This window comes from Hyposmocoma kahamanoa, unplaced genomic scaffold, assembly GCF_003589595.1.
Source record: "Hyposmocoma kahamanoa isolate Upper Pololo Valley unplaced genomic scaffold, ASM358959v1 63, whole genome shotgun sequence".
Taxonomy (NCBI): Eukaryota; Metazoa; Arthropoda; class Insecta; order Lepidoptera; family Cosmopterigidae; genus Hyposmocoma; species Hyposmocoma kahamanoa.
The window spans coordinates 19,119,529-19,143,153 of NW_020653851.1; the positions used below are offsets into that span (position 1 = coordinate 19,119,529).

Here is a 23,625-nt window from a genome sequence, read left to right on the forward strand (position 1 = left end):
GTCGCTGTATAATCACATCGGACTCTGTTCTTCGGATGAGTCGATATGAAAAAGCCGCACGAGCCGAGAGAGGAGCAAGAGAAGCGAACGTGGCGCGGCAGCGGCCGGCGAGTGCCAGAACCCAATTCCTTTGCTTTTCCAATTTCAATAGTACTGGCGAGTTTTATTACTATTACCAAAGAAAGTAGTAAAGCTAATGCTTTACTACTTTCTTTGGTAATTTGCTGTCTATATTTCAATGCAAACGGGAGTTGATATTTATAAGAGCTGTATCGCTAATGTGTTACCAGGAATATATTATTTCGTCTCTATTTCTGGTTATATACTCGATGATTATTAAAAACAACCGGTAAAAGCATTGACTTACAAATAAATGGACGACGGGTCTAATACAAAAACCACGAAAAAAATGTCCCAAGTCAACCTATTTAAACGTAGTGACATGTAAAGGAATATGAAAAAGCTAAAACGTTGAATTTAAATTGTAATGTCATCGCAGTACTGTCTAATTTTGCTTGCTTCGCTGTCAGTCGAACAAACGAAGACTAAAACGTGAATGACGCTCTGTATACGATTTTAACGCCCTATAAGTTCGGACACTTTTTAGCGCGGACCCGACGTCCATATAATTGTAAGTCAATGGGTAAAAGTGATGAATTTCACAGTTTTTGTCACTTTGACGAAATCATGAGGTAATTATAATAACGACTGGTTATTATTAACATTTATCATATTAATTACACTTACCGTAATGCATAAAATATTATATTAAAGTAACATAATGCAGGATTGCACACTACACTAACAACCTCACTTTGTAAAGTCTCATTTTAGTGGCAGTAGAGCTCCTTGTGAAAGAGTTCGTCAAGAGTAGAACTGCCACCTTACCTATTTCTGCCGCCAAGCAGTAGTGTCAGCATTACTGTGTTCCTGTTTTGACGGGTAACTGTGTTGGTGACATTACAGGCACATGGGACTTGTTAACTTATGTCTCAGGGTGACGGGCACAGTGATAGTGCACCTTAGATCTTTGCAATTTAAAGATCTGAGTGGCACTGTAACTGTTATGGACAGGCGTGTAGCTTACCATGAGGCGCACGACTTGTTCGTCTTGTCACTTGACGTTATAAAAAAAAATCTACACTAATCAGTAATCACTCTAATCACTGACGTGTGCCTAACACAGAGTTGAAAACGTGACTTATCCGCCATATGAAAAACCCATAATTTGTTAGGTAAACAAATTATCGGCTGATGGTTGAATGAGTCAACTTCAACAAAAGCCTAACAATAATTGGCAATGTCAATGATTTCAGCACTGGTATCCAATCAGAGATTCAAGGAGAAGCAAACCAAGTTAGCCGTTCTGATGAAGGGAAACTCTCAGTCAGGTTTCCGTCTCTGCCAGTCAACTTCGCTGCCCCGTACTGGATTGTCGATACCGACTATGATAACTATGCTCTTGTATGGAGTTGCTACGACTTCGGGTTCTTCCATACTCGTAAGTTGTTAAGACTAGAATTATATTACATTAATGGATACTGAATTTAAATGTAGAGTCAGTGTGATATGTTCGTGATAAGGTGGCGGCCGTTCCTTACTGCGGTATAGTGTAACGGATGTCACTCATTTCGGCGTAGGGGTCTTTGAAAACTAACGCCACAGCCTAATTATGACTACGACATAAGCTGAATGAGATCATTTGCGCCACAACTGAATGAAATGAAACCATTTTTTAGGATCCAAATCGCGTATATATTTGTTTTTCCAAACAACCAACTGTGACCATATGGGTAGTACAGGTTGTACTGGACCCGAAACGTTTGTTTCTTAAAAAAAAACATGATTTAGATTCCGTAAAATAGTTTCATTTCATGTGTGTAACAATCGCGAAAACTTAAGAACTCTATGAGACTTAAATTCACACAGACGTATTTTTCAAATAAAACTCAAGCAGAATTGATGTAGGCACTTTAACACGATCATTTTGAAGCAGCCGCCGCTGACCTACGTTTAATTGAATTTACTCATGATTTCTCATTTGAGAATAATTACATACTAAACTTATTCTATTATAAATCTTTCATAGATTTGTCATAGATGGCGCTACGACTAAAAAGTCGTTGAAAAACCAAACTCAAAGATACGACAACAAGCACATAGAAAACCCGTCAGGTCCGCTGGTTCGTTCCGTGTCTTAGTTACTATAGCGTCTGGCACGGTATGCACGAAGACGTAGGTTCGAATCCGGCCGGATCGAAGGAATTTTTTCTGAGTGTTCGATCTTTGTATTAATAATTATAACAAACTATTGTTGGAGAGTTGTGGAGTAATTTCATAAAAAAATAATTGAATGTTAATTCAATAAAAATTTAAAATTATTCTATTATAGTTTGGTTGTACAAACACTATAAAAGCGTAACGAAATAAAACCATTTCTAAACATCAAAACAAGTTCGTAATTTGTATTATACCGTAGGGCCTCTTCAACCTGAGTAATTTTGTTGTGGAAGGCAGGTTATTTGACTTTCAATTTTAATTATATTTATTAATAAATATTAATAAATTTATTCTTGATCCATATTAATGATTTACCAAAATTTATTAATGAACATTGTGTCTTGTGCGCCGACGATATTTCACTTTTAACAAAATGTGAACAATACAAATCTATCAAAACAACTAACCTTTATTATGAATGCTGTTAGGGTGTGTGTACAAGAACACAATTTGTAAATTTAATTTCACAAAAACAAAACTAATGATTGCATATTGAATAAGTTTCAAAGAACCAACTGTACTAGAACTAGATACCTATCGATAAACATATCAATTGGAAAAAAACACGTACAAAAATCGTTACTAAGATATCTCGACTTACTGTGTGGGAGAATAGTACTGAAGCACCATGCTTATTTACGTTGCGAAAAATCTTACTCGAATAATAGCAAACCTTCAAGAAACAGATACTTGCCGACCTCACTTCGGTATATACCTCTGACATTTGTAAATTTGTTCGTAAAAACCAGATTTTTTAAACGCCGACAAGACATTCCAACCAAACATTTAATGTGTCGCAAAAACAGATTAATGCTTCCTATATCTGGATTAAGTCTACATTCGTTTAGCCTAGAGGTTCCCAGACATTTTTTCTCATAGACCACTTTCAAAATTTAGCTGGTTTCGGTGGACCCCCTGCAGCTACATTTCTACCATATTCTATATCCATATTATTTTTTGTCACGCCAACGTAGATCCCAGTCGAGTCTCCCGTGGACCCCTGAGGGTCCACCTGGACCACTTTGGGAACTAATGGTCTAGCTCATGCGTCGTGCCCATAAAATTTATAACAAACTGTGCCTGATGTACTGAAAAACGAAACTAATGATGGAATATTTTTAAAACTAAAATACTTATTAATAATTAAATAAATGTTATTATAATATTAATGAATTCCAGAAAGGTTACTTTTAAAAGGTATTTTTAAAACAACCCACTTACTTTCTTCCTTTCTACTTAGTTATGCCCGAGAGAGTCCATGATGTGATCTTTCTACTATGTAACACACCTTGTATATCATTGTGGAATACATATAAACATATTGAACATTAACCTATTACTATTTTTTACGTGCAAATATTTTTCCTATACAGGCAATGCTTGGATCCTGACTAGAGAGAGAAATCCGCCGCTAGCAACGTTGGAAAAAGTATATATGGCCGCAGATAAAAATAACATCAACCGAGCTTACTTCATGAGAACCGACCAGAGGAATTGTCCGGACAATTACAACAAGGTGTAAATTTAACTAATTTTTGGAATCAGTCCAAATATAATTTTTTTAGCTATACGACGCGATACGTCAGGAGGATTTGTCAATTAGGTACAAACCAAAAAAATAATGAAGTCGCCCAAAAGCAAATTTTTATTCCAATTATTTGTTAATGTGTAGATTATAGACTAAGTTGCATAATTGTTTCCGCATTCGGGCATAGTTTGCATTAGTAATTAAATCGGCAATATGAAATACTAATACCACTTTTGACCTTGCACTAATTCATTATAGAACCTGTACTATTCATTATTAACATCAATATCACAAATCACAAACAAAAAAATAAAAATCTTCATACGACCTCGTCTCTCGAGCGGCTGAACTGTATAGAAGAGTTAATTGTATACTTTATATTGTAGAGTAGCTGTGTAATATACAATAGTCACTATTTTGCTACTAAAATTTCTATAACAGAGGTAACTTGTAAAACGTATACTCATTCATCGATAAGTTTTTCCTAAAAGTAGCGCCAGCAGTACGCTCTAGTGTGGCGATTGTTGCAGCTCTTCAAAACACTATTATGCTACTGTTATGCAGTTGAAATGCGGAGAGTGCATAATATTTTGCCTAATGATGTTAGGGCTGCTGCATTAAGCCGATATTTCTATCGGCTTAGAAAATAATTGATTCGCTCTAAAACCCTTATGCAGCAAATTGATGTTGCTTAGGCAGGACCTGCGCGCATTTTGTTTCGATATAATGGGTGTCTAAACAATTCAAAGTAAGGACCGACTCAAGTTGACAGCTGCGCCAGACCTGCGTGATTATTGTTTATAAATATATGAAATTATGTAATTTTTTAATGTACTTTTAATGTAAGTATATAAACGAATATTTCTACAGTGCATTTATTAACATGCTAGTGCTAATGTTAGATGTAAATTCATGGCCATTTTCATGACCTTGAGATGTAGTTTCATGTGTTGTAGCATAGTTTATATGTAATTTACTTATTTATTAGAGCTTATGAAAATGGACACGACTTTTTTATTAAAGTGAATTTTTGAACAGGTCTTTTTTTATTTCAAAACGCCTATTAAACTAAGAGCTTAAAATCCATTAGGAGCCGAAAACGCGCTGGACGTAATAAGCTCGATTTTGTGTACAGTATTAGGTATAGGTCGCACCTTCGGTGAAACAGAGGCATACCATAGGTGGAAGTAGCACCACAACCTTAGACACTGTTCTGTTGTATAAAACCCGTGAAGTAGTAATCAAGCCATATAACGTGTTTCTATTTACAATAAATTATTATTATATATAATCAAAGACGATATCTAAAGCAAATTGTTTGTGTGACTTTTGGGTACAATATATAAATAATATTAGTAAAAGAATAATAAAAAAAAACATAGTTCATAAAGATTAATGTACTTTACAGAAATTTCTATCTACAACTTAAATAAATTAAAGCCTTTTTTGCTTTCTATTCCGAACTACATTTCAGATCAAGATTACGTATAAAATGTACAAAAATGGATTAACAAATATTCAAATTCACTTATAAAAGCACTGTATTACGTCATATCCAATAATTTTGTAGAATTCACAATACCTTCTTAATATTTACAGTACATAGTTTTTTATTTGCTATATTTGAGACGGTGTGATCTAACAGTGACGAAAAATAACTACATTACATATCAGTATTAATACTAACTCCATTTTCTTAAAAAAAAAAATGTTAAGTCGATATTAGAAAACAACTACCTTAAACAGACGTAAAAATAGGGTCTGTTTTACTATGCCCAAAGTTTATGCAGGCGTACTATCATCGGAGTGCCAGCTTTTCCTGTGTTCGCTTATCACTTCGTCATAACTTGGAGGAGGTCTTAGGTGATCGCTTTTTGTTTTGGCAGGTTTAACATTCTTGGCTGCTACAAGGCGGTCTTCCTCGGCCTCTTCTGGAATAGAATCTCGCCGGCGTGTATCGTATTCAGTCAGAACTGGTTGGGAAATATTATTCCTTTGACTTAACTTTGGGGCGCTGTGTGTGAACTGTAAGAATAATATCAAAGATGAGACGCTTCTCATAAGAAACAAATTATGTAGATACCTATTGCTAAACTCCACTCGCAATAAAAATATCACAACGGTAAAATAATGTACAGTGTTTAATCGTTAAGTGTGCCCAACGGTAATTCCGCAAATATGTGGTATCAAAAACCTTTAAACTGATATCGAAAGTACTTAACCTAATGAGTAAAACTACATGAATCACTTTTTAAAATAAAACTGGGTATGCTCAAAATTGTAACGCTAAATGCGCCTATTTATTTAATATTCACAGAGAGACTTTAGCTTCCTGACTTTAAAAGGTAACTGATAACGAAACTGTATATATATGTATATAAATAAACTAACTATTAATTGAATAAAAACATTTTTATTATTATTTTTAATATTTTTATTTTTAAAAAGTTGTTGTTGACGTTTTACTCATAAAGTAACGTACACTCGATATCAATTAAAAGGGTTTTGAGATCCCTTATATATTTACTTAATAATCCCCTGGGGACACTTAACTGTTACAGCCTGTATATGAGAAGGCACAATGGTTTCATACAAGTCGATATTCTTTTAGAATTAGCACCAGTTCTTATACGATTAAAAAGTAATGGAAGTCAAATAAAAAAGAGGTGTAGTAAATAATTAAAGAACTTCGATTAAAAATTCTTTGTTAAAAACATTACCCGTAAATATTGAGTTATATAGATAACTTCGATGCGTCTGCTATTGCCTGACCAAAATTGGAATATGATTCTTGATTTACAAAGACGTTATTGACCAGATTCTCACCTTTCGGGTCTTCAGTGCTCATCCTAAATAACATTTTTTTTGTCTTGAATTTTTTTGTTTTGATATCTAGGTATAATTTTACAATTATAATTGACCTAAATCACTTCGAACCTAGTATAGTTTCTGATTTATTATTCTGAATTAATTTAAAACGCAAGGTCGATCCGAAATCAAATCGAGAATATTGAAATAAGCTAATGTGAGAAGAAAAAGAGAGATTGTATGAAAATATTGATAAATATAAGTAAAGCAAGAGAAGTTTGTCAGGATCGTGCAATACAACAATCAATATTATCTGCCCAACCCAATAGGAATCCAAAGGCGTGCCTATTATGTACTCGTATGTTTAATCATTTAATATGTTTGTATGTCTGACCGGGTACAAATCACAATGACAGTATACTTATTTTGGTTCTGTTATCTTTTGTAAGTAAGGTTATGGAAAGAGCCACAAATAAATTAATTTCAATTATATATAATTCACATCATGAACTCATTTCTACGTCTCACTGCTGGGCACGGATCTCCTTTCACGCGAGGGTTTAGGCAATAGTCCGCCACGCTGGCCCAATGCGGGTTGAAGACTTCTCAAGTTTTCCGAGGGTTGTGAACATTCTTCGATGTGAAGGTTTGGATATGTTCATGGTAAATTTCAAATTAAATTTCGCGCATACATAAATTTGTGAAAAACTCAGAAGTACGAGTCCGGATTTGAACCCACGGCCTCTGCTTGAGAGGTGGTAGGTCAAACCATTAGGCTACCACGGCTTGTAGAATTGGCTTGTATAAATAATTAACTTACCACATTTAAATAGCGCTGAAACATGAAGCGCAAGCGTAAATTCTTTTTTTTATCAAGTGACGGGACCCGTGACGGTTGCTATGCCACTCAGAACTTTAATATCAAAGCTCTGAGAGGCACCGCCACTACACCCGTCTCCTGAGACATAATGATGACAAGTCCCACGGCCAACACCAGCATCCTTACCCTTCAAAACGCAACAATGCTCACATTAGTGCTTGGTGCCTGAAACTGGCGTGGTGATAGGACACCCCTGGATAAACTATTTATTTTAGCTGTATATAATTTTTATTTATCTCGAGGGCACTAAGGGGCATTAAATAATTTCCCATAGAAAGTTGTATAATAATTGGCGCGGTCGCTGAAGAACTGTAAACAGAGTTTAATATTTAGGTTGTATAGCCTGATGCACAACATGACTATGAGTTCTATAATCTATGACTGATAATTCAATTTTTAACAAATTTCAGCTCCCTACCCGTCAAAATCGACTTCATAGACGCCAATATGTTTAAAATTGAATATAATAAAAGTAAATTACTATAAACAAGAGGTCTACCACGAAGTACGAAGCAATGATCATCGATTTAGTTTCGTATCGGACAAGAGGCTACCACGAAACGCGTACGAAGACCGTGATTTGACATAAGTCCTTACTCCGAAACGTCAAAACACTTGACATTACTCTCATCGTGAAACTGACGTAATTACGTAGTACGTATGAGCGTCGTTGCGGACACAGTCACGTATCTAATATCGAGACTGCCTGATTACGCTCACGTTGTTTCATAATCTACAAAACAATTTTAATAGTCCTTGAGAGAGCCCAGAGGACGAAATTAAAAATCATGTTCTACAAGTGAAGGTATTTCCCTACTGCTACATAATACTCTAAATGTGGGATGCTATCTGTGAGACAACTCTTTATCCAGAGGGCTATTCTCCGGCGCCTTCTACCCTTCCTCTCGACCCCCTGATCCTACATAGACGATCTAGCTACCCAGTTTGCCTCAATGTACCTTGTCGAACAGCATTTGTTAGTCGTGAATTCTATGCTCTCAGCTCATTTCTTTAAAACAAACTTCATAAAAAAATAAATATATATACCTTATGTGCACTTGAGATCAAAAAGAAATTATTTAAATGGCTACACACACAAACTTATGATGAAACCGTAAAAATTGTGTTAATATAATTGGACTGTTTGACGCTTTCCCCTTAACTTGGTATTTGTATGTATCAGTGTTTGCAAAAATCATAATGAATAAATAGAAAAAAAAAAAGATTTCTGCTGTAAAATAGCACAAACTATATAGGTACAATAACTATGTAGGTATAATACTTATATTTACTACTACTACTTTTATTTCTATATATTACTATTCTACGCTACACACGTCTTCATAACCGGTTGTAAAATATTTGTAATTTTGTTTACTGGCGGAGGATCGTCATCAGCTCCCAAAGTACAGGGTTACCTTAGTTTGGGAACTGATTGATGGCCTGTCCAATGTTTTTTGTCAGTGTATAACCATAATTTGTATGTATTTTGTCACCTATTACTGTTGTACTGTGTAAATTAAAATTTTATTAAAATATTATAAGTAATTTCTGACCTATAACACTAAGGTATTAAGAGTTATTATATCAGATTAAAAACTCATAAGCCACGATATAACATGGTTGAAGCTCTATATGTCCATTATACAATTTACCTTAATTTATTATTACATAATAGTAGAGGCTAAAGTACGAAATTGCTGTTGAATAAGGGATAATTCTAACAAAAAACATTATTAATTTCATTAAATACCACGATGTTTTACTACCATGATATTCAATTATTTTTCAGTTATTATTGATAAATCCTTTTTATATGGACGACTTATATTAGAACTAACAATTGAAATATATTATTTAATAAAAAAAAAAACAATTTTTTCTCAGGTTGTCTTACTATACCAGAGCTACACCCAATCAATCCACAGTTGCTTACGCCCTTTTTTCATTTGTCTTTCTACTCTTTTTGTACGTTGCTTTTTGCGGAAATTTTGCGGTAGAAACTACTTCAGAAAGCCACCATCGATTGTAAATTCTTCTAACTTCTTCTTCTTCGAGAAAAGATCAGTTCAGAAATTCGAGAATAAAAGAACGTGCATGAAAACATTGATACGAAAATGATGAAGCGAAAAAGATATGCCAGGAACATAGCAAACACGCTTGAGTGATCAACCACGTTTTTTTTAATTCTCTTTTGTTAACATTTTTTTGTTTATGTCTTCGGGGAAATACTTACTTTATAATGACTGGGACGGCTAGAATTCGATAGAACAGGATTGGATACATTGTTATGCGTCTTCCCGTGTTGGTGACTGATTTCAAGAGCTGATCGGAGAAGATCCACTTTCGAGCTGGAACCTTGGGGTGTCTTGGGAGATATCTCGATGTTACTGCATCGACGTTGGCTGTTGCTGCCGCTTCTGCTTCGACAGAGATCGTTTATGTCGCCTTGGGACAGCTGAAATTTGAAAATAACGTCTGTTTATTATAACCTGTTCGTTCAGGGTAGTATAGCGACGTTTACTATTTCTGCCACAAAGTCGTAATGTGAGCATAATTGGCGCGCGCGCGACACACGCACACACACGCACGCACGCACGCACGCGCACACACACACACACACACACACACACACACACACACACACACACACACACACACACACACACACACACACACACACTCAACACATGCACATACACACTTTTACTCAAACATACACATTAGCGAGTAACAAACTGAAGTTTAGAATCGGAAATTGATGCTGAATCAGATATATAATAAATTAACATAAAATAAAATCTTACAATTTTAATTCTTTACATCGACCGTTACCTACTTTTTAGCAGTAATTATTCTTAGGTATAAAAAATTTATTCATAAATCATGCGTATCAACAGGTACTAAGCATTCTTTTACATAACGCAATTACCTATTTAAATTCCAAATACCTATGCGAGCAGGCTGTGGGCAGATTGAATATGGGGCATTGACAAAAAATTTTCTTCTCCTATGCCATCATTAGTAGCCTAGCAACGTTTTAACATTCTATGTCTACTTTGGTTAGAGTATAGATACGAACCAAAAAACAAGGCACGCATCTTCCGGAAAATTCTCGCACAATCTCTCTCTAATTATCATTATGCTATATACAAAAAAGTTCACACAAAACCATTACTTTTTATAACAATTAGCAGTAATTCTCGGAAATGTCAAGCTCAAAAGTCAATAGCTTTTTAAGATTATCATACGTGTGTCAGAACAATTAGACCTATGTAATAAATTCTACGAGACTCTGAAACTTACCCTAGCCCGCGAACCTCTTGGCAACGAGTGCAGCGATCCCAGAGGATTATATCGTGTGATCATGTGCAACCTCTCCAAAGACACCATGGTTTCAGCATCCTTGCGTAACGGTTCACCATTTAATTTATCTGATTCTCCATTTTCTGAAAAGAAATAGACGAAACAAGGTAAGCAATTCATATAAGCGAACTTTTCTGGTAATCCTGTGCCTTTGATATAATAAAACCACATGTGTAACATTGCTATTGAGTCGTAATAACCCGTACGTTCCGACACTTTTTGGCTCACCGCTCAACCAGTCAAGATGAAAAAATTTCAACATCCACCACTACAAAAAATAATTGACAACACGTATTTTTAACCGACTTCAAAAGAAGGAGGTTCTCAATTCGACTGTTTTTTTTGTATGTATGTTACGCAATAACTCCGGTATTTGTGAACCGATTTCCATGATTCTATTTTTGTTGGAAAGAGGGTACCTCCATAGCGGTCCCATTAATTTTGAAGAAAATCATCCACCTCTAAGGGGGCTGTTCACGCATGAAGATTCATTTTTATTAATAGCGCCTAAATTTCATTACAAGGAGCAATTATTTTAATGGTTGGTTTTGCTATTCTCTATCTCAAGGTGTTCTTCTCTTTCAAAATACTTTGAGTAGTGAGAACCGATTTTTATTATCTCCTGTGTCAAGTCCTGTATAGTGGCGAACTAGGGGATATTTCAATAAAACTTGGCAAATATATGTAATTTCACGTACTTTTGAGGTCGGTTTTTTATTAGAGAGTGAGATCATTATTATATTAACTTAACACAAAAATCGCAAGGAAAAAAATTATATAAATGTAGAGAAGCTTATATAGATAATTCAAGCTGTTTTTTGTGTTGCTTTCGAACCTCGAGGGACCCTTCAGCGCCCACTGGTAGGGATGACTTAGGGAAACTATCTATTAACCCGTAGTCGAAGCGGGCAAAATTTTGCCGCGCTCGTCATCTGTCGACGCTGATCGGACACCACCGCCTCCTCGCCTCTCGCGCTTGGTACCGCAAGTCAAGATTGCGGAATCCTCAATACGCGTCCCACGCGCCGTGCGATTTTCTTTTATTATAAATGAAATCTCATATGTAACCATTGACTTACAAATAAATGGACGACGGGTCTAATACAAAAACCACGAAAAAAATGTCCCAAGTCAACCTATTCGAAATTTAAATTGTAATGTCATCGCAGTATCGCGCTGTCAGTCGAACAAATGAAGACTAAAGCGGAGTTTGGCGCTCTGTAATCGATTTTAGCGCCTTACAAGTGCGGACACTTTTTAGCGCGGACCCGACGTCCATATAATTGTAAGTCAATGTATGTAACAATAAAATTGTGTAATACTTTCAATGTTCGAATATTAAAAGTGTTTTCAACATTATTGAAGATTTAGACATGTAATTATTATACTTCAAAAAATTACTCGACATTTCACAGATATGGTTTTATTACACCATGAATGCGACTTATTGAAATACCTCTACAATATTACCTGCGTACTGTTCTGTACAATTATTAAAATCCATATCGGACATAGTAATCTTGCGCAGCCAGAAATAATGCAGTAATCCATACAGTACTCCACCAAGGAATGCTATTAAGCCCATATAACGAAATGCCTCTCTGGTCCCGAGGGAAGCAATGAGGAGACCTCCGCCAAAACTACCGCTACCTCGCCCTGAAAATCCAAACTTCACATTGAGTACTAGTAGTATATATCTGTAATACTGTGATCTCACATTCAACAGCAGAATCAAAATTATTTTTTTATTTTTTTTTTTGTTTAGGGGCTTTAATCAGTATTGAACATGTCAACCCCATCAAAAAAACAATACGTCAAGAAAACACTTAAATAATAGAATCCAAATCAATAAATCAAAATACTACCTAACCAAAACTACTAGGTACTTGTTGGCTCAGACAAAACCGATTTAAATCACCGAATGTTAAATGTGCAGATAACCGCACTCTGATACATTCCGTCCGGACACACTCCACGAGCAAATAACATACATTCTTGAGAAATCCACACACTTCGCAATTTGAAGAATTCACTCTCGTCACCAAACACAAAAATTTGTTTGTTTATAAAGTATCCGGATCTAAGCCTATGAGTGCTGACAATTTGAATCCTGCTTTATTTTCACGTGGTCAAACCAAGGAACACGTGGAACATGAGTTAAATTACATAGGTAAAGCACATAAACGCAGTCAAGATGACATTCATGATCAATATAATCATTCCTTACCAAGACTGAAATGTGCCATTCCCAGAACCCCAATCAGTGTGGCAAGTAGACTCTTAGGAGCCAACATAGCACAGTACGTTGCTGCCGCTACCCACATTAGATGCACCGATAATGATTCCATAGCTTCGAACGGGAAACACCACCAAGAGTTTCTGAAAATTAAACATATTTCTGTAAAAGATTTTGACGAAGGATTTCGGTGATCTACCTTACCACAGATTACAGAACCTTACGGTTGATAATCGCAAATGTAAACTAATTCAATTTACGTTTCTAGATCAGATCTTTGGACTCCACTAAAGACGTTTTATGTAGACAAGGAATAAAAAATCATTACGCATTTAGAGCAAAAATTTGTTCTTCGACGAAAAAGGATAAACACGACTTTCAAAGAAAGGACTACTTTAGTGTGTTGATTTGTGAAAATGAAAAACGCTATCGACACGTGTCGGTTTAGTGACTTACATTGTTACGCATATAACACGTGATTGCCCGTAATTTCACAGTAAAATAACGTAAAGTGTTTGCACAGCTAAACCCGCCCACACCATAGTTGTGCTCATAAACTTGACAATGCTTTATTGACGTAAATACTGTAAATGGGCTTTTAATGTAAAGGAAACATGTGTTTGATGTTGATAATGTGTTGAGTGAGTACGAAACTCCTTATCCTGTAAGACCCTAAGGAAATTATTGTTTGAAAAACCCTAAGTATGAGCACTTATCATTGAATACGTAACGGAAACTAGTGATCAGCAAATTTACATATCTTAGCTGTGGACTTCACGCGTATTTCAAGCCTTGAACCTTCTTTATCGTACAGATTATATCACAATATCACCCCGGGCAACAATCAAAAATAAGTATCACGGCCGCTTTTTCCACGCGCCACCACGGACCATCACGCGCCATCACGGGCCACCACGATTCACCACGATGGCAAGCATTATAGTGTACAAACTTTATAGCGTATGTCATTAATACAATAAGAAGAAGAAGTGTATAAAAGTCATAGGTAAAGTGAGACCCAAGTAGTCGTTTTGGTGTATTTCGACTACACGGAAAATCGGGTTTCGACGTTAGAAAATAAGAATTTAACTAGTTTTTTTTGTATTGATAATACAAACATAAGATACCGCTAGTGAACTATGGGGCCCGAAATATGATTGACTAAACTTTACTCGATTAAAAAAATCATGTACTTAATCTTCGGAAAAATCAGCTTCAATAGATATAGAGAGATATTTCAATTACTTTCCCGTGTTCCGTAATAAATCGATCATTCTAGGTTTAGTGTTCACTACCTAATTTCCGTGCCAATTATTTAAATATTGAAGTCGTGTAGTTATTAAATAATATTTCACAATACCGAACTCAAATATTAAACAATATTGCACTGTAAAAAATACAAATAAAAATTGCCACGGATATTAGGTAGCGAACACTAGGCTGAGAATTACCCAAATACGTTAGGGGACTACCAGATTTACAGTAAGAAAGTGAACTTTATACCTAAAAGACATAACTTTAAATATACCTAGAGCAATGAATTTGAGGCCCAACTCTTCGGTCTACTTGATAAGCATACGTAACGTACGCAACCACGATACCATTTTGCCTTAGACACTATTGACTGTTTTGACTGATATCATAATAATATATATTCTTCAACTCTTACGGCATGTTTCGAGTTGAAGAATAAAGAAAGCCAGCGTAATCACAGGCACAGCTGACTTAAGATTGAGTGGGCCACGGCCGGCAACGCATTTGCGATATTATCCTTAATAGAGAGCATCCTTACTAAGTATTGCAAATGTCTATATTATTATGTACACAACAGTAACCACTTCTTATCAAGTGGAGTTGACTATATAAAAACATCGAAACCCTTTTCAATAAAACGAAGGTTAACACTGCGTCATGACGACGCCCATAAATGTTCTTATTTAACTGCAGAAAAATAAACATTGCAATAAAATGTCCTAATATAACTTACTCGATAAAGGAATATCCAACAAGTCTGGCTGCGTGGGAGAAGAACGCGACGATGATGACGTTTACATGACCTATGCGGGCGGTGATGGCATCTGCTCCGTACAGGAACGGGATGCTCGACAGCGTGCCCACGGTCACGGTTATTCCTATACATTGGTTGCAGTTAACAACAACGTTATAAATGACATGAGGGAGTAACTGAAGGATGAATTTTCTCAGATTATAAAATTACTGCACGGAGATGCAACTAAATTCATTGTAGCTTCAAGACATCTGAAGCACTCTTCTCCTTTTCGAAAAAGTAATGCAAAACAGTTGTGTTTGAAAATTTAAATTTAACTTCTCATTTACGCCTGAACTTCGTTTCCTTTGAGCATATTATATCTATGACCAAAGATTGGTTTATCTGCCATGCCTCCTCTTGTCATACTGGTTGCATTCAACACTAAACAAAACATTGTTTCAACACTAAACAAAACTAGGTACTTACACTCAGATTTCATAAATGCTCCTGTTTCTAAATATAATATCCCGTTTCATAACTTGGGTAAGAGCATAATTTTTTTTACAACTATTTAAGAGAAACCAAACTGAATCAATAAATAGTTTATAATTCATCAGGGCCATAACAAATGCCGTAGAAAGCCAAACATGTAAATATTGACTTCCTTACTTACCCAATAAGAAATTAGGCGCCCCTAATTCCTTCAAATACAGGAAGAGATAAGATTCGATGAATCCCCAAAAATTTCCCAAGGCGAAGAGGAAAAATATGAAGATAATTATGTGGGGCATCTTGATGATGTTTACTAAGTCATGGAGTAGATTGTCCGCGGGTAATTTGGCTCCCAAAGGCATCACAGCAACAGTGATAGCGGACACCAGAAGAAGGACGTCATATGTGTAAAATGCAGCCGAGTAGTCGGTGTACCCTACAATCAACAATAGGTGTAAACATCTTGTAGCATATTGACATTAACGATAACGATTTCAGGTACATACCGACTTGTTTACTCCTCATATCTATGAGCATGCCAGTTATAGGAGAAAATATCGCCATCCCTATGCTTGAAAATAAACGTTCTCGACCAAAATCCCCTCCGTACTTTTGTATCATTGTTAGGGCTATAGGATCCATGATTGTTACTCCAGCAGATAACATAATAGTGCCCAAGAATCTCAAGAAAAAATAAATGTAGAATGTTTTGTCGTCACTTTCTTTGTAATCTGGTGGACAAATATCGGGACCTCCACGTCTGTAACAAGTATTACTTTTAAGACATGCGTCATCTTCTGTAAACGACTTATTTCATAACAAATTAAGTGTTTATACTTCAGTGAATAATAAAATGATTCACTAAACTTTACTTGTCTTCGTCTTTCATGTATAACACTATTATCATCTTGCCTAAGTAGTCTATTATTGTAAAGTTCAGATAAGCCTCACAGAAGTTCACGTAATTGGTACCTAAACCAAAGTTTTACCTTCACTGACCTAAGACCGAAACACTGATTTATTTAGAGAATTTTTCTCATTGCTATCTGACTTTTTCACTAGGTACTATCAGTGATCGCTTACCTAAATTCACATTTCTGAACCATACAGTCTGAAGACAAAGTCTTCAAACGTTCTCGAGATAAGTACGTCATGTTGTGATATCTGACGAGGCCACCGCAACGCAAATCCTCCTTCTCAAGAGCTGTTATATTTACACCTTGACTTTGAAGCACATGTTCGCCAAATCTTGATTTGAAGTCTGTGAACGTTTCGTTATCATCCTGCACAAAATAGGGTTTAATTAAAAATTACTCACGCTTCAAAACATTCTAAATTCTTCGATGAAGTGTGACATCAGCAGCCTGTAAAGTGGTTCGCAGCGGTTGACCTACCGTAGAAGGAATGGATCCTGAGAAGACTCTAGGAGAAAAAACGGAGGAGAGCTGTGTTTTAACAACGTTGTTTTGACGCCGTCGGCACACCACTTAGTTCTCATAGTTCAAATAAGACAATACCACGGGCTGTTGAAACAATCTTTCTCGCCATTCCTCTTCGGTAAATAACGGGTTTAGTAGTACATACAAGAGGTATAAAATTGGATGCTTTTTTAAATCGCAATTTTAAAAACTATAAAGCTCCTCAACCGTTGCATCTTTGAAGCAAGAATGAATTGCTACGTTTAAACTTACTCTTTCCATTTCAATACCAAGTTGCTCTTTGGGATCTTCTAAATCATCGTGAACTTCAACTTGAAAGAATGCAGCATCATTGTATTCTTCTTCGACTTCTATCGGGAAACTGAAATTCATATTGTTATAGTCGCGTAAAGTTTTGTAACTTCGTGTAAGATATGTAAGATCTATTTGTAAGTGCTTAGGTGCACATTGTAGGAATTCAATCACCGGAGTGGCATAAGATTTGAAGTATATGATCAATAATACACGTTATGAAAAAATATAGAAGTACTAATTTTCATCTAAAGAGAACAAACTAGTGAATACGGAAATCAAAAATATCAGAGCTCTAGAGAAGTGAGTAAGTCAGTAATCTAACTTAACTTATAAAAATATAATAGAGACATCACATTCGTTGGAAAGAAAACAACGCATGGTATCTTTGTTTAAAATGGATTGTAAAGCTTAGCGGTCATAAAAATTTGCAATGAATATAATCTTTCGTTTATGTACACAGATTTTCATTATCATTGTTATTTGAGTTTTTAGAAAAGGAACTCTTTGCTTTGTTATTATTAGTAAATACTTGTATTTCGTTTTTATTCATTGCAGGGGCTGAAGCTTTGTGACGTAAGTTTCGTGAGTAGATAATTATTTAAACGAAATATATATTGACCGATGCAAGAAAACGACGTCGTAAATTGATAACTGTTGTAGAGTTGGCAAAAGCTTTAATTATGATTAAATTCCCAGTAATTAACGTGTAAGTGACGTACATCTATGTCTATGTACATATTTACATAGACGCATTGAAAATAGCAGGTATCTATCTGACAAATCGTACCACTATCAACATTTATGAGATAAAAGTCATAAGTTTTATTACAATACACCCCCTTCATGTGTTATTCTTCTAACCCAAAATCTTAGAGAAACTTTATTTCTTCTATATTTCAGTTTCACTAATCCTATTATTATCCTTCAAGACCCAGGCACAAGTCGTGTCGCCATATTGCACGACGCCAAGTTGACATATAACATTTTTTACAATATACTCACCTAACGTTAGACAAATTGGGAGGCTTAATTTTTTGAAAAATATGTACGTCGATATCATCGATGTCGTCATCAGGGTCACTGGTTGGCTTCTCAGTAGATCTGGACTCGCAGTGGTCCACGCATCTGTCCAGGATGAAGTCCATTTGCTCATCTTCGTCGGGACATTCGCGGCTTGGACAGGGACTCCACCATATCTAGATAAATACGAAAATAACGAACATTAAACAAATAATTACAATTTCACAATCATTTTGAATTAAATGAAACAATGGTAAAGACTAGTTACTATATAGATCCGCGCACTCGGTGTATTCTCGGTTCGTTATGATCAAAGATAGAAATAGGCTAACGGGATCATTATTTTTGCCCTTAGAGCGGGACGCCTGTAGATTTATTATTGTTTTAAAAATAAAATACAAATGTTTTAAAAATGAAAAAAGAATAATCAAAATTAATCTCGATTGTTGCACATAGGAAACGATCATATTTAATGATCAACAATTAAAAAATAACTAATCTTGTGTAGTTTGGTGGGCAGGCAATCAATATTTTTAGCTGTCGCGCCATTTTTTTAACCGACTTCAAAAAAGAGGGAGTTTTCCAATTCGGCTGTATGATTTTTTTATATGTTAACCCCGCATTTGTGAACCGATATTGATGATTCTTTTTGTACTGGAAAGACCTTGTAGGTACCTACGAGGTACCACTGGGACCACTACTGAGTGGTCTTCAAATTTAAAGAAAATGTTCCACCTTTAAGGGTGGTAAACTAGAGGATGAATCCGGTTTCGCACACTTTCCGGTAACCGATTTCAATAAAACTTAGCAAATAGATGTAATTCCACGAACTTCGACGAGGTCGGTTTTTTATTATAGTTATTTTCACGAATGTCCTGTTTTGTTAACTCGGGACATTGTTAAGCATTTTGATCCGGTTTAAAGCGGGACGTAGGGTCATGTTAAAATAGACAGAGTATATTTACCAAAATGCCAAGGAAGTAATACAAAAATAACACATACCTACAGATAATACCGCCCTCTGAAATTCCAGAGTCCTTGTATTATAATTTGTTATATTTTTTATGGTATGTTACATAAAAGAAAAGTTTTGTAGTCGTTAATAAAAAACATAACTGGTTATGATTTTCCCTACTATTTTTTTTTTTAAATTAAAAATCCACTGCATTTGCATTTGTTCCCTTTTTTTAATATTTAATATTTATAATTTAGTTTTGATAAATTTGCTTTTCCCGGCCGTTGGTTTATTATAATAAATAAGAACACAACTTTAAAATTTAAATATTACGTACGTACATACGTATATTATTATATCAATGATTCCCAAAATTGTCTATATAGACCCCCTGGGGTTTACTCTCACCAGCAACTCCTCGTAAATTCGTAACCAAAATTATAGTACTGTAGTCTAGGCTCTACTCTATGAGTAGAATCACTGGCTGAATGAATAGTTTTGTAATTAGAATGTTTGAAAAATGAAGTAAGAAAAGAATAGAGCATCTTGATATAACGAATTATAACCCAACGCCGAAAGTATGTAAAACGGTGCAATAAAGTATATTTTTAAGATTATTCCAGTTTAAATTCATAAAAGTACCTCTCGCTACGCAACCCAAGCTACGCCTCAGTTACGTACGTACACATACTGGTATGCCTGTTTACAAACATTATAATAGTATTCGATTAGATATATGTATGAAACTTAAATGTTGCTTAGTATCAGTTTTACCTTTTAAAAGGAGTAGCTCTAATGTCAACTGTCAAACTCACGTATGAATTTGTCAAAATTCAATAATTATTAGAGAGCTGGCTAATCATGGCAATTATCACGATAAATTGTCTTGATATTTATAAAATTAATTAGACCAACTAAACGTGTTTGCATCCGAAACGTGTCCAAACATGTCAAATGCCAATCTCAAAAAAGCCACAAACCTAATCGTTTTCCCTTTTTTCGTATTTGTTTAGTTTTCTTACTGTTTGTCAAAATGACAAACAGTGAGGAAACCAAATAATACTCTAAATACTCTGAATTTATGAACGAAAAGTGTAGAGTCTCCCAACATTACTTAAAATATATCTGTAGTCAAATTACAAAGTTAAGTTTTTTAAATCGGTGTTCAACTACAGTTATCTGCCCTTTTTTGCCTCAAGTCTTAACTATGTCAATCCAAAATTAACAATGTCCATCGCGTATGTTTCATCGGGAGGGGATTCAGAATGCTATTATGCCATTTATTTTCATCTAAGGACCTTGACCATCTCGACGTGTGACCGGTACAAACAATATCCAATAAATATAGACCAACAATAACATAAGGGCTTAAACGATGGGGCGTTACAAGACACTTAATTTTAAGGTAAGATCATGAATAATTTTCATGTAATCTCATTGCCTGATTCAAATTTATGGACATTATGACAATGGTAATGTAACCTGGAGCGGGATGTGGACGATTTGCTCAAATTCTTACTCTACATTAGAACAGTCAATTTTAAAACTCAAAATTAGGATATTCGTCGTATAATATACCTACTACTACTGCTTTAGTAGCAAGTAGGGCTCCTTGTAAAAGTGTTCGTCCAGGGAAATACTGCCACCTTATGTATTTCTACCGCCAAGCAGTAAAGTGAGCATTACTGCGTTCCGGTTTGGAAGGGTGAGGGTGCTGGTGAAAATACAGGCACATGGAACTTGTCAACTTATGTCTCAGGATAACGGGCGCAATGGCAGTGCCCCTAAGTAAGATCTTTGCGATTTAAAGCTCTGAGTGTCACTGGAATTGTTTGACAGGCGTGCAGCTTGCCATGAGGCACACGACTTGTTCATCCCATAGTATTAGATAAAAGGCCCCAGAGTATCTTTGAATTAATATTCTTACATTAGCGTCACAGTAAGTACTTTATGAAAATGTGATTTGTGCTAAGAAGAACAGTAATTTATTTATAAAAAATAGAGACAGATAGAAAACCTGGCTGTTCTTGATAGTCTTCTTCACGAAATTACAAATTCATCTAAGGGGCAATGTATACGCTTCCATTATAAGATTCCTGTTCATACCTATTCATGATTTGACATTTACGAGACTTAGAACTATAGTGATACAAAACCTTTATACTAAAGGTTATTTAAACAGCTTCTGCGTACTTAGATGACAAAAATCCTATTGTAGTAGTGACCAGAGACATAGGAAAAAAGGGTAGTGACCCGTTTAGCTGTTACAGGTACGATCTACTATGTTGAAATAAATATTTTAAATGATAAATATGTACAAATGTTACAAAGAGCAGCTACCCCTGGAGTTTCTTGCTCATTCTTCTCAAGGAAATCTGCTTTACGAATGAGCAGTAGATTGAGTTTAATCGATGTGACGATTTCAAGTGTAATATACTTACCTATGAATTAAAGATTGAGGGAATAGTTGTAATAACAAGTTTAAGTAAGGAAATTTTGGGTCTTTTATAAGGCGCCATTTCATTCTAATATTTTGGAAGCAATGCAATTTAATAAGCACCGTGAAACGAAATTCTCAAACATTCACTAAATTTGTATAATCATTGCGTTTCTTTAACTCGTAGTACTAAAAGATTAAGTGAAAACTTCTTTACATTCTTGATCTATTTCAAAAATTTGCTATTTGCTTTCACAGGTCACAGGCATAAAACGGTTTTTTTAAATTAAATATCTATATTATTATCGTGTAATTTTGTATATGTAATTTATCATCAATTATCGTGATCTTTTCCTTTAGTGTAATTCGTTGTCTGACGAAAAAGGTTTGTGATCACTGCTTCATTGTTTACGCTATAGGTATATATAGGTACAGTATACCTTGCCGAGCTGTTGGATATTTTGTGCCCTGCATTGTACAGATTCCATTGAAACTAATAAAAGGTTTCAAAGGGAACTCTGCTAAACCTACTTTTCATACATATGACTTTACTATATACATGACTTGATGACTTTATTACATAGGTAATCGTTGAGAAATTTCATTACTTCAAAGAAATTTATAATGGCATATCTGTCACACGTTTTAGTACTAAATTATTAATTAATCTAAAAATAAAAACGTGTCTACTATAGTAGAAAAGGTGGTTTTAATTTTAGATCCCATAAAAAAGCGCTTCAGAAATGATACTCGGTTTACCTCGACATCTCCGGTAATCGGGTGTTGCATGACGTAAGCTGACGGCATGACTCCAGGAGTCTCTTGATGTGGAATGAGTAGTAACGAATGATGAAACGCTGCATTTAATATTAACGCTGTTATCACAACAGGTTTGTATTCACCGAAGCGGTCCACTAGGAATCCTAAAACATAAGTCAGGAACCCTTAAAGACTTGACACTATTTTTCGATATACTTATTGCATTAATGCCTTGAGTACGTTATGAAACTCACATACGACGATAAATCATAATACAACAAACTTATTGTGCAAGTGTGACTTCATGTAGATAAGTAAAGCATTTATTTAGTCACATTTACACATAGTGAATTAGGTACTTACCTATATATAAATAATTCGTGCTTGTATAAGTAATAGTTTCATTTAGAAAACTGCAAAAAATATTTTTTTGCGAAATCCACTTCGTAGAAATGTATATTTTATTTAGTCTATCAACTAATTGGGTATAGTTACCTTGGTCAAGACTTACCAGTAATCGGCGGACTTAGAAAGGTTGTAAAGGGCAAAGCGAGATACACAAAGGAAATTTCAGGCACTGTCAATCCTATACTCTGCATGTGAATGGTAAGATAGGGCAAAAGAGAAGCAGTGGCTCCGTACATCACAAACAGTGTCACTTTCAACATGATCAGGTTCGGATTGATGCGCAACCAACGTTGCGGCTCTTCGCTGTCACCGTCCATTGTCGTGTCGTCCTCACTGTTTTTTTTCGAAACGTCATCTAAAGACTTGGCCATTTTACACATTCACCATTCCATGTTGGGATGTTTGTTCGCGGGCTGTATCTTATCGAATGGCGCTCGGATCGGCGGCAAATGCTGACGGTGACGATTATTTGTTTATGGATCGTGGTCGGAGCCGACGGAAGAGTCAGAGAGGGTCTGGGACCCGAGCTCCCGAGCGACTGAGCGGGATTACGAACGGGACGTCGGGACACCAATTTACAAATAATAGCAAATTACCTTCGTTTAAGAAGTGTCACGGCGATTGGTGGGGATGGTAAATCGGCTGGCGAAGACCTTGTGGGTAATAGCCCGGGGTCGAGCGCGGATCTGCGACTTAGTTCCCGATCAGAAGGCGCGAGTTGCGAATTAGTCGA

The 23,625-nt window shown here is 35.6% G+C and overlaps 2 protein-coding genes across 2 annotated transcripts in view; one reads left to right on the plus strand and one right to left on the minus strand.

Moving 5' to 3' along the window:
* LOC113230028 (apolipoprotein D-like) overlaps window positions 1–4,843 on the plus strand; it is a 30,218-nt gene extending 25,375 nt beyond the window's left edge. The window contains exons 3-4 of the mRNA XM_026463757.1: window positions 1,284–1,501; window positions 3,654–4,843. Of these exons, the coding sequence (XP_026319542.1) occupies window positions 1,284–1,501; window positions 3,654–3,802 (367 nt within the window). The 3' untranslated portion in view covers window positions 3,803–4,843. The remainder of the gene's footprint in view (window positions 1–1,283; window positions 1,502–3,653) is intronic.
* Window positions 4,844–5,152: 309 nt separating this feature from the next.
* LOC113230196 lies at window positions 5,153–23,380 on the minus strand. The gene is made up of 13 exons (XM_026464004.1): window positions 22,996–23,380; window positions 22,485–22,648; window positions 18,316–18,509; window positions 17,272–17,380; window positions 16,664–16,863; window positions 16,087–16,340; window positions 15,762–16,016; window positions 15,086–15,230; window positions 13,090–13,241; window positions 12,333–12,518; window positions 10,803–10,945; window positions 9,733–9,954; window positions 5,153–5,833 (listed from the first exon to the last, which is right to left on the minus strand). Exons 1-13 carry the CDS (start codon window positions 23,270–23,272, stop codon window positions 5,591–5,593), a joined length of 2,544 nt encoding a protein of 847 aa, XP_026319789.1. The 5' UTR covers window positions 23,273–23,380; the 3' UTR covers window positions 5,153–5,590.
* Window positions 23,381–23,625: the final 245 nt, after the last annotated feature.